This window comes from Parasteatoda tepidariorum, chromosome 4, assembly GCF_982258835.1.
Source record: "Parasteatoda tepidariorum strain Cologne lab strain chromosome 4, Ptep-v5.0, whole genome shotgun sequence".
NCBI classification, from domain to species: Eukaryota; Metazoa; Arthropoda; class Arachnida; order Araneae; family Theridiidae; genus Parasteatoda; species Parasteatoda tepidariorum.
This window is the reverse complement of record NC_141758.1, coordinates 91,318,744-91,331,256: the sequence shown is the minus strand read 5'-3', so window position 1 is coordinate 91,331,256 and position 12,513 is coordinate 91,318,744. Positions and strand designations below refer to the sequence as shown.

Genomic DNA, 12,513 nt, shown 5'->3' with positions numbered 1-12,513 from the left:
TTTGCATTAAAGAACAGTATTAAAATTACATAAAACTAGTCAGTCAAAAAATATTTATATACCTTTATCTTTTTTTTTTAAAAAAAACTCAACAATATGATGTTTATGTATTGGTATTTATAATAACAGCTTGATATTATAAAAAAATGAGTATTAAATTTCTTTTTCTTTCTACAATAACAAAAATTATTATAATTTCCAACCTCAACATATTCAGTGGTTTAGTGCAAAATAGAAACAAGTGGATTTGGATTGAAAGAATAGATTAAATAAGGTAGATACGAATTATTTAAATAAAAACAGTTATAAATCAGAACAAATAAGAAATTAACCTGATTTCAAAAAAATATAGAAGTTGAGCTGTTTACAGAAAAGAATTAGATATGAACATCATTACGATAAATCATCACGATAAATATAGTACAAATAAACTATTTGATTACATAAACATCAACAAGTAAAAAGCTTTAGTTTAGAGAACAGAAAATAATAATGTTACCACAGAGATTTAACAGGAAAAACAAAATTAGACCAAACACCAAACTACAGTAACCTTTTTTTTTCATTACAAACTAATTTTCTTTTCAATATATTTCACTGGTTTATTCACAATTCCATTTAAATACATAAAGCTGTTGTAAAAAAATCTACCAGCTAGTTTTACAATAAAGAAATAATCTTTATTAAAGTGCGATTATCAATTTGAAATTTCTAATGCAAATAGAACTGAACAGAATCATGTGTTACAGAAAAGAATTAGATATGAACATCATTACGATAAATCATCACGATAAATATAGTACAAATAAACTATTTGATTACATAAACATCAACAAGTAAAAAGCTTTAGTTTAGAGAACAGAAAATAATAATGTTACCACAGAGATTTAACAGGAAAAACAAAATTAGACCAAACACCAAACTACAGTAACCTTTTTTTTTTCATTACAAACTAATTTTCTTTTCAATATATTTCACTGGTTTATTCACAATTCCATTTAAATACATAAAGCTGTTGTAAAAAAATCTACCAGCTAGTTTTACAATAAAGAAATAATCTTTATTAAAGTGCGATTATCAATTTGAAATTTCTAATGCAAATAGAACTAAAGTAAAGAAATAAAATGAAACAATATTTCGTAAAATATCAGTTTTTATATCTGAAATAAGCCACCAATTGCTATTATAGCTTTCCTCTTTGAAATAAGCAAACAGTAAGGCTGTAAGGTAAATGTTGCTTAAGTTCGGTAATATTTTTCATTGATAAACATTACATATGGTGTTATTAGCTTTCACATTTTTGCACCTTTTGTAAATTATTTTATTTAAATTAAAACTCAATAGGTATAACTCAAACATTTCTTTATTATTAAGAAACATTTAAAAAAAACAACAACATACTTTTGAATTGGGCGTTATTTTAAAAACGTTTTTGACCTTAGATAACAAAACCTTTGACTTTAAAACAATGTCTGGAGTGTTTCATAGTATTGTTTTCTTGAAATATTTCCTTCAGCTGATTAAAAAAAAAAGCATATAGGATCATTTCAAACCTGTAATATCTGTTTTTTCCTTAAATATATTTCAGAGGAAATAGTTCTGGCTGCGTAATACATTGGGAAAATTATATTATTCTATAAAACATATTTATAATTTTTGATTAGTAAACTTTTCTCTATTACAACCAAATATCCAATGTATACACGTTCGTGGTTAATTCAGATACAAATCGGAGGATTATAAAATCAAAATTCTTCCTAATATTAGTTTACTTATACATAAAAATCAGCTTATAAGAGAGATTGAAAAATATTCTGGTTCTTTGTAAGCATTCACTAACGTTATATTACTAATTATTTGAAAATCGCAAAAAATAAAAAAAATAAAACAGTACTTCTTAGCAAGCTTCCATACTCTTTTAATCTGATTATCAAGCTCAGAAACACATTTTGTTCAGTTGTTTATGACAGCTATATAAAAATGAGCGTCAATCGTATGATTGGATGTGAAAATTATCACGTTTTGTCACAATGTTTCCATGACAACTCTCCTCAGTTGTTATCGTCATCACGTTTTTCCCCTACCCAGAGCAAAATACGGAATATTACATCTTTTTGCGGTACAGTATGAAATAACTAGCAAATAAATCCAACAGTACACTTCGTGCTAATCGTGATGCTTTTTTATTCATTAAAATGTGCAGGACGGATATAATCGTCAGTAGCGGCAACGTGTTTAATCTAACGAATACTCTAACGAAAACTCAAAATGTTGTAAGAAACACATAAATTCAAGCAGTTCAGACATTAAGCAGTTCAGCAAAACAATTTGTAATAATATTTCTTATAAACAGATTGAGTTAGCAGAAACATTCTTATGATGGTATATTTTGAACTTTCAGAATGCAAGAAATGAATAATCTCAAAAAAACTGAAACAAAAAGAAAGATTTGATAGTGTAAAAAACTTCATTATCTTCAAAAATGAGGGTGGATAAATTTTTATAGTAGTTATACAGAAAGTTTTAAAGTAATGAAGTTTTTGCATAATCAATCATATTCAAAACAATTGTGGTCTAGATTTATTACAACACAGGTAAGACTTAATATTAATATTTGATAAAACTAAAGTTTGTAATATTTATTTATAAATATTTTATGATGTATTAGATTAATGGGTGTTAAGGAAAGACTTGAAAAGTTACTCGTAAATCAAAACTTTTTTTTTTTTTTTGTAATGAAATAATAGGTATAAAACATTTTGTTTATTTCCAGGGGCTTTGTCATTCTTCTGGCATTTGGACACAACTGAAAAAAAATCATCATATCTAAAAAATCATCACATCTAATGTCTTTTGTTGCTATATACTAAACGCTTCTAAACATCGAGTTTCCAATTTCATCTCTATTAATCCATGAGAGCTACAAGCGCTTTTATGAAGCATAAAGCTCCTAAGGGATCGTCACATTACTACTTCGCATTGGCTGCAGGGAGCTTTGGGCAAAAAAAAAATATTTAAATGTTGTAGAAATTTTGTCAAATGCGTGATAAATAATACCGTTTTAAAAATAACGATACAAATAAAAAAAATTTCAAACAATTTCTGGTTTAAGTTCTATTTTGCCAATAAAATGTTATCATAAAAATAAACCTGTAAATTTAGAGCTTATTCAGGAACTATAGAATTCATAACTGAAATCAATAGAATTTTAATTCTTACATTAGATTTGAAATTTTTAAAAAACGCATTTATTAAAGCCTCCGATTAAGGAGAAAAGTTTTAAATTAAAGCAACTTAACATTGCTGATAACAACGCTCTTCGTCTGCATAACGATTTAAACTTGGCGACAGATTCAAAATTGATATATATATATTCAGACCCTAAAATACTGTTAAAAACAATTCCTTTCAGGTGTCTTTCTTGTAACATAAATGCACTAAAACATGTAACTTAATTATATTTGATGAATAAAGAAACTTATTTCTATACTAAAATGTGAATATTGTTTCATTCTCAAAAAAACATATGTTTTTAAGAAGTGGTGTTAATTAAAAATTTTATTTGATAAGGAATTGCAACACAATAATTTACGCAGAGATATCTCCTTTAAATAAAGAACGGGTTTCAATTTTTGGATGAATCAATTTTATTCCAGTACTTCAAACTCGAAACCTCTCAAATGTAAATTAGAAAAAAAAAATTATTAAATTTTACAACAGCAATAAAAATTTAGTGGTTCAATAGGACTACCTAATGTATTCCTTTAGTGGTCCGAAAACTTAATATGGTAGATAAACCTGATAAAAAAAATTTAACTTTACAATTACATAGTTCATGTTATAGCACACAACCAAAATTATCAATCATCTATAACAAACTAAAACTAGTTAAGTTCAATATCCCATAATAATTGCGTATTAGTAGTTATTGAAATTAAGTTAAAAACAACCTAAAATAATATTAATAAATTGATTCAATATAGTGATTAAAACACCAAGATTAAATAAATAAATAAATGAGAAAACAGAGAAAGTATAAGTTCCTAAAATATTACATAAGAAAATATTTATGCTAAAAATCATAAATAAAGTCAATTCTAAAAAAGGATAACATTTTATTTTATTGATGAACAATTGTACTGTCAGTACATTAATGCAAAGCACAGCACAACATGAAAATGTGAAATTTTAACATTTAAATTAAAAATGTCTTGTATCATAAACATACTGTAACACATATATAATTAGTACAACACATTTTTAAATACATGGAATTCGATGCCAAAACTGTTTTTCGTTATTATTTTGTAAATTCCGAAGATAGTTCAAGGAGACAAATTCGTCGCTCATGCGTATGATTTTATGCCGACAACTGCCGCCATGTGGGCGTGAAACCAAATATGTATTTTAATACTAAGTTTTAATTATAGATATGTTAATACTAGGCTAGGGTTTTAAATTAAAATTCTACATTTCGGTTAGCATAGCACAAGTAAATTCAACTATATTTTTTATTTCAATTCATTTAAAAAATTGAACTAAAATCCCCTTTAAAAAATTAAAAAGTAATTAAATATGCTTATGCTTGATACTTGAAAAATATCGTTAAAGTCTATAACAATTAGAAAACTAAGAAATTAAAGAAAAATATCTTAGCTTTCTGCCTTTCTTTCTAAAATCTACTCACATTAAATCTGAGAAAGCATTAAATATTTGAAAAAATATATAATTAGTACAACACATTTTTTAAATACATGGAATTCGATGCAAAAACTATTTTTCGTTACTATTTTGTAAATTCCGAAGATATTTCAAGGAAACAAATTCGTCGCTCATGCGTCTGTTTATTTATTTATTTTTTATTTTTTTAACCATGCGTATGATTTTATGCCGACAACTGTCGCCATGTGGGCTTGGAACCAAATAATACTTTTAATATTTAGTTTTAATTATAAATATATTAATACTAGGCTAGGGTTTTAAATTAAAATTCTACTTTTCGGTTAGCATAGCACAAGTAAACTTAACTATATTTTTTATTTTAATTCATTTAAAAAAATAAAAAATAAGTAAATTTGCTTATGCTTGCTACTTGAAAAATATTGTTAAAATCGGAAACGATTAGAAAACTAAGAAATTAAAGATAAATATCTTAGCTGCTTATCTTTCTTTCCAAAATCTACTAACATAAAATCTGAGAACGTATTAAATATTTGAAAAAAAATATTTTATTCAATGTACTTACATCAGTTAACTCGTCATTAGGAGCAATGTGAATGGAGTGAAGCCTGTCATGAAGCTGATTGAATTTTTGCTTGAATTCAGACACACTCAAAATTGAGTGACGTGGTGACTTGGAACAGGAACTGATGGTCAGCAAACTACAGTTATGTATCTCTTCTTTTGTTTCCTGTGAAAGAAGAAACATCATTTAATTTTTTGCTCCAATTATACTAACAGCAATCAGATTATTTTATAAAAAGTAAAACATTTTTTGTGACCTACTTGAAGCAACTTGAAAGATATTAAAGAGTACTTACATACACTTTGACTATCATCAAAAACTAAAAGAATTCTAAAATATTTTAATGACATACAATTATTTTTTCTTACGTTATAAAAATATTAATTAGCAGGTAAATAGTTTATTCAACTTAAAAAGAAAAAATAATATATTCAATAGAGAAATGGTTACTAATTTTATTTGCAAAGCTTAAAAAATTGCTTTGTTAAAAGTTCAATAATATCTTCAGTTGCTGATAAAACATGTCATTTACCTCAGAATAAAATAAAACAAGATTTAAAAAAACAAGCTTTTATCACAGTGTAGAAAAACTAATTTGGTTTTTGTTTTTGTCTGCTTTTGTCTGCTTTAGAATTAATTACAGTAGTAATAATTAGAGTAGTTTCAAAATATGTTCTGGAATATTTTAATTAGATTAAGAATGTTAGTCTATAAATATTTTTTTTGCTTATAATTATTTTTCTTTAGGTCATAAATGTCTCCATAATTGCAATGTGAAATCACGTATCTAAATTAAAATTAAATGTAATTAAATATAGGGTAAATCTCTGTTTTATATTAATTCTTGTTGGCATTTTTTTAACTATACGATGCATTTTTTAGAAACAAAAATTCTAAAAATCGCAATATTTAAGAATGTCTCTAATACTTGATATATAAAAAGAGAGCATGTTGAGGAATATTTAAATTATTTTTAAAAGTTGTAGTTAAAGTTTAAATTTTTAGGTTTATTTATTCTCCTTTAAGTCTTAATTGTCTTAATGACTGCAATGTGAATTCACGAATCTTAACTAGAATTAAATATAAAATACAAAATACAAAATAAATTACTGTTATTTACTATAATTTACGTTTGCATTGATTTTATTTATACACTTCCAGATGATTATTTAAAAAGATATAAAATTATTTTTTAAATATTTATATTCTATCCATAAATAGGATGATAAAGTAGTATCAAAAACAAAATTATTTAGAATTATATCCTTAGTTTTGATACGATTTTGACCCTTGGATCACTTCGACTTTAGAAATCACACCTATAAAGCTTATACTAAACACAAAAAGAACACGAAAAGAATTTCAAGCCATAACTTAATCCCCAATTTACTTCTCATTAGTCTGTTAATATACAAACAAAATTAACATTCACCAGTATTTTACACGATTAATACCAATAAAAATCACAAAACTTTTTTTTGAAAAGCTACAGTTTAAATGCCTTATACATGAAGTAAAGCTATATTTTTAAATTATATAATTTACTATCTTACCGTAAGGATTTACGTAATCTTTAAAGCAATAAAAAAAATTTCTAAAAAAATCCAATTTTACGAGATTTTTCCACCCAGTTGAAAATTATAAAAACCTATGTATAATTCTAAATTTTTATTAAAATCTATGAGCCCAGATAAAGCAGCATTGTCGTAATTTTTTAAATCATATTGATGTTTCGGTGACTTTTTGATTAATTTTTAAATATCAGATCACAAAGTTTAGATCACTTTTCATTTTTGCAAAACTGTAGCTTTTCTTCAAACTGATGCGTCATTTTCAGAATTAGAATAATGGGTGCAAAATATAGTTTAAACTTGATCTAAGAGTCGTGAAGAGCTGTTATAAACTATGAAAACAGAATATTCAGAAAAAAGCGTCATGTCATGTGGCGACAAAGGCTACGAAAACAGCCAGAACTATCATATATGGTTTAAAATGTTATCATAACAGAATCAGTTACATTATGCCAAACCTAGATGACCATAAGTCCTCAAAATAACAACAATATGGTGTTATAAACTATATCTGACACCAGTAAATTATTTAAAAATTACAAAACTTCCTCAGGTTCATAATATACATATTTCTCTTATGTGGCACCAAATGCAATCATGAAAAACCTTCCATTGGAAATATAGTTATTATTCGATTTGTTAGGTTGCCTTACGTAATAATTTAAGTAGCGTTGAATGTAGTTAAGTGCATGCAATCATGAAAACCAAATGCAATCATGAAAAACCTTCCATTGGAAATATAGTTATTATTCGATTTGTTAGGTTGCCTTACGTAATAATTTAAGTAGCGTTGAATGTAGTTAAGTGCATATTTAAAATAATTTTGTATTTTTATAGAAATAAAAACTTTGTTACGAGTTATTTAGATTTATTCTGGATTCTTTCAAAAATGGCCATAAAATTTGTAAACAGAAACGGTGCTATGGTTTGCCTTTTTTGAGGGATATATAAATCTATACAAACTACGATACTCAAGTCTAAAGGTATGGCTCGAAAGTTGCGTAAGGAAGTAGTACTTCATGATAGAGATGAAAATAATTTTAATACAAGTGCTGTCTACTATGCTTAAATACTTCCTGTACTCATACTTACTGTGGCTAAAATTCAATATATAAAGAATTTGCACAATATCGCTCGCATCAAATTTAATTAATATATTGTTCAATACTAATTAGGGTGTTAGGATTTGAAGAGGGGTTAAAGAATTAGAACATTTAAATACATTTGTGCTGTGCATTCGGTTTGCCATTAAAGTTTATATACTGTAAAATAATTTTAAACGTTGACTTGAATGATAATTTTGAAAGGTGCAGTACCTAAAAAAAGCCATTGTTATCTGAGTCATTAAATAAAGTAATTTAATAGCGTCTGAGATGTCTGCTATGTGTGAAATTTTGTAAGTTAAATTAATGTGAAATTTTTAAAACTATTTGGACATGATTCGTCATAATGCATGTTTGAGAACATGTACAGTGAACTCTCCAGGAAAATTGCTTGCGAAAAATCATGCACCTTTGATCTCATTTTGAAGTCAATGAAGGTAACCCCGAAAAACGAGCAATCTCCATTAACGACCATTTTCTGTTAAACAGAGAATGGTCGCTCCCGAGAGGTTTCACTGTATTATAGGAACACTAAGTTTATTTCTTTAAAAAAAATATCAAAAATTACATAAATAATAAAAAAGAGGCTCAAAATCTACATTTTACGTACAACAGAGCGTTGCATTTTTTAAATACATCACATTCAACATGCATTTTAGTTTAATGGAATTTTCGTCGCACGTAGAGCTCGTTGATTTCTTTCTATCACAGTTTAATCTAAGTAAAATGATGAGCTCAAATTTTTAAGTCATGTCATAAAAATCTTATTTTAACATTTAACCAATCAAAAAATATTAGCATTCCCAAAAACTGTTAGGTGCAACGGAAATTACATCCCTAAAATTGAAGATGATTTCAAAAATCAGCAAAATGAAAGAGAAAAAAAAAGTTATATAAGAAATAAGTTTTTGAGTATTTCGTCAAAGAATATGTGTTGCTAAACATGAAAATAATGTTTTTGTAAAAATTCGATTTGCTACAACAGCATAAAGAAAACTGAAGACAAAATCAGCCTAACTATTTCAGGTGAATGTTGCATTGAAAAATATCGTTTAAAAGTTTATGGAAACTTATTGTACTTCATATACATTTGTAAAAAATACGTTGTATCTTAATTATTTATGAGAAAATTTCCTCAAACAAAACGTCAAAATAAATTATTTTTTCTAAGAAATCTTCAATTTTAAATGAAACTGAAATACTGAAAGTATAATCAACTATAACTGAATATATTTCTCTTGTAAAGAAAAAATCCACAAAGCAAAAGTGATAATAAAATGTAAAAAATACATTTATAAAATAAATTGAATCAATATAAAATAAAAATAAATAAATTTATGAATTGAAAATAAATTTTTCCACATTTTACTTTAAATTAATCATGTATTTAACATTTATTTTATTTAACTATTATAATTTTAAATTTTATTAATTATTTTTTTCTTATTCATTTATTAATTTGTTTATTTTTATTTCAAATTCTATGTATCTCTTACATTTTTGTTACATGCAAATTTTTTTCGAAAAAAAGCAAACTATATGCAGAAAAACTTTATTTTCTTTACTCATTTTTAAATTATAAACTAATTATTGTTTTTCATTGCCTATTTCCCACATGAAATATTGCATTCCATACACTTTTCCCTTGTTTTTTTATTTCAGAAAAAATATAAATTAATAAACAAGATGAAAAAAAAAAAATTTGCAAACTTACATTGCATTCTTTTATCAAATCACGGGCCATGAGCGCTTTATAGCTGGATTCAATTGTTGTCCACAAATCATCTTGACTGGATACATCCACTGGTTTTTTTCTCTCATCCTCTCCGGTAGATGGCGACAGCACATAGCTTTCACCAAAATCTTCATATGAGAACGTAAATTGGTTGAGTCGTAGCTTTTTAGGTTTAAAAAAATAATCCTCGAAAATTTGATGATCATTAAAATTAGTTTCTCCGTCACTTTTCGTTGTTTTGACTAGTGTACGTTTGGCAGGTCGAATCACAACTAAAAAACAAAATTAAGAGGTAAAAAAAAAAATATTATAAGTTATAAGTGGTGTACCTTTAAAAGTATGTTAAATATTTGAAGTAAACAATTTCTTTCAATTTTTTTAGTTGTTAAAGCAGCCCAAAATGAATGGTAAGATTTGCTTCTATTCGCAAGGACTTACTTATGTCACTTTGTTTTCAAGATCTTCATTACCAAAATAAGATTTCAAAAAAATGGGTTTCATAAATGAGAAAAACCAGAGAATAAAAAATTATTAAATTACGATAGACGGTTAAAGCAAAAGAAAAAAAAAAAGGAAAGAAAGGTTATTTGTTGTTAGAGGTTTAAAAAAAAAAAGGTAAATTCTCATATAAAATAATTCATAATCTAAAAAATTATTTAATTTTTTTTAAGTGAATTTAAAAAAAAAAAGATTCTTTTAAACTTTTAGTTAAAATTTAAAGCAAAAACGAGGAGAATTCCCTAATAACTTTCTTTTCGTGTTTAAATTGATTACTATTGATTAAAATGCAAATCATAAATTGCTATGCCAAAAAATCATAGCCACACAGGAAATTTTTTTAGCAATCAGTTCTATTTAGCATGCTAATTTTTAGGTATAGTTACTATATATTTAACTAATAAATTGAAATGGCACTTGCTTAGAGAGATAAAAAAAAAAAAAAATCAGTATTTCATTTAAAGTGAAAAGCTGTTTTGTATATTTTAAAATTTTAAATAATAATGCAATAATACTATTTGAAAAAAAAAATCACTACACAAATTTAGGGATAGGATAAACTCATCTGTGAGATGTTTTTTCTTTCTACCATATTAGCAGATTCAATGTCATTCAGTCACTTGAGAGTACCTAATTCCTAATCCTCGTATTCTTTTCTCCGTTGGACAAAAGCAGAGAAATTCAGTTTATATAAATTTAGATTATAATTTTGCCTTTAATCAGAACCAGAGTAATAATCTGCGTCATAATTTTAACTTTTCACCCTAAAAAATTATCTATTGTTTGAATTTATAATTATGTGGCTGGAATATTTGACCTTGCTTGCTACTTATTTAACATTTTTATTGTTTTTTCCGCAAAATATACTTAATTTGATTAACATCACCTATAGTTAGATCTGATCGAGAGAAATTTTTGTCAAAGAGATTTAAGTAGATTCTGTGTAAAAATTTAAAGAAAATATCAAGACGTAGATAATTTGTTAAAAATTTTGGGTGAGGGTATAATTTTGTGCAGCTCTGTATGGTATTTACTATAATAATAGAATTGATAAATCAAATGAACATAATAATTAACTTGATAAAATAAATAATAATAATACGGTTGATAAACTATATGTACCCCATTTTAGTAATGATTTCAGTGCAATAAATGCTTAGATGAAATAACAGTTAAAAAGCATTCAAAATAAATAAATAATATTAAACTATGACAAAAAATGGGTACTTTTCTATTTCACTGGTGTTGGCGATTAAGTCGCTAAGCACAAATAAAATTTCTTCATTTTTTTTAAAAAACTGAAGGATTTTTTAAAAAAAATAAATAAATAAATAAATCGCTGAATTTTTTTGCATCAACAGAATTGAAAAGTACGATAAAATAATTATTCACAAAAAGTTATAAAACAATATTAGCGCTCGTTGTAATAAAATGGTTTGTTGCCAAAAAATGCGCCAAACGAACTATACACTATTCTTTGATAGCATTTTTTAATATGCTAATAAATAAGATTTGCTCTATAATTGCTTTAGAAAATCTACAGAAATAATCTCAATATTTTTACAAAGTTAATGTATGAAATTGCCCTCACGAAATTTATTTCTTAGCAGAAAAAAAAATTCAAATAAAAATTATAACAGTCTGATTCAATTTTGTTTTAGCTTGGCGAAACATATTTGATTTAATGTATTTAAATAATCAATCATAAAATTAATAAAACTCAATCATAAAACTAAAACTTACAAATTTGTGCTTTTTGAAATAATTAATTGTTTTTTTTTTCAACTAATATTTTCGATTTGTAAACATTCAATATATATTTATACGTTCTGTACTTATGTTTAAAAAAAATTTAAAGTAATGAGATTATACTTACTTTGAGGTAGCGATAAAGTTGAAAAGCATTTATCCATTATTATTCTTTTACAAATAATTTTGGCACATTGTTCCAAGAAACTTTTTAAATTTAAGATTCCATACTCGTCAATTATATTTTCAGCATCTATGCTATTATACCAAAAATCTACAAGAGCTTCATCTTGACAGTTGTCTTTCCATTGGTGAAATCTCCGTGAAATCATAAGGGTAGGTTATTTTTGAGATTCTGAAGATCTCCTCACAGAAAACGAAACTGGAAAAGCAAATAATTTGATTACTTTATTGTCGAGAGAATGTTTTGTATTTAGCTAGAAACATTTAACGTAATGCAGATTCCATTATCTGCCTATCTTACATATTCACACAACACTAATAAGAAAAGAAAAAAACAATTTGGACTAAACATAACTATAAACTTACCCAATAGAACTCTTTTAAAAATGGCTGAAATTATGATAAATAAATAAATGAATTCAGTTAGGA

General features: G+C 25.6%; 1 protein-coding gene across 1 annotated transcript in view; it reads right to left on the bottom strand.

The window, feature by feature from the left end:
• LOC107444534 (uncharacterized) overlaps positions 1–12,513 on the bottom strand; it is a 399,483-nt gene that overhangs the window by 204,906 nt on the left and 182,064 nt on the right. Inside the window, exons 4-6 of the mRNA XM_043043210.3 lie at positions 12,029–12,283; positions 9,634–9,926; positions 5,246–5,410 (exon numbers count right to left, since the gene is read on the bottom strand). Of these exons, the coding sequence (XP_042899144.2) occupies positions 5,246–5,410; positions 9,634–9,926; positions 12,029–12,233 (663 nt within the window). The 5' untranslated portion in view covers positions 12,234–12,283. The remainder of the gene's footprint in view (positions 1–5,245; positions 5,411–9,633; positions 9,927–12,028; positions 12,284–12,513) is intronic.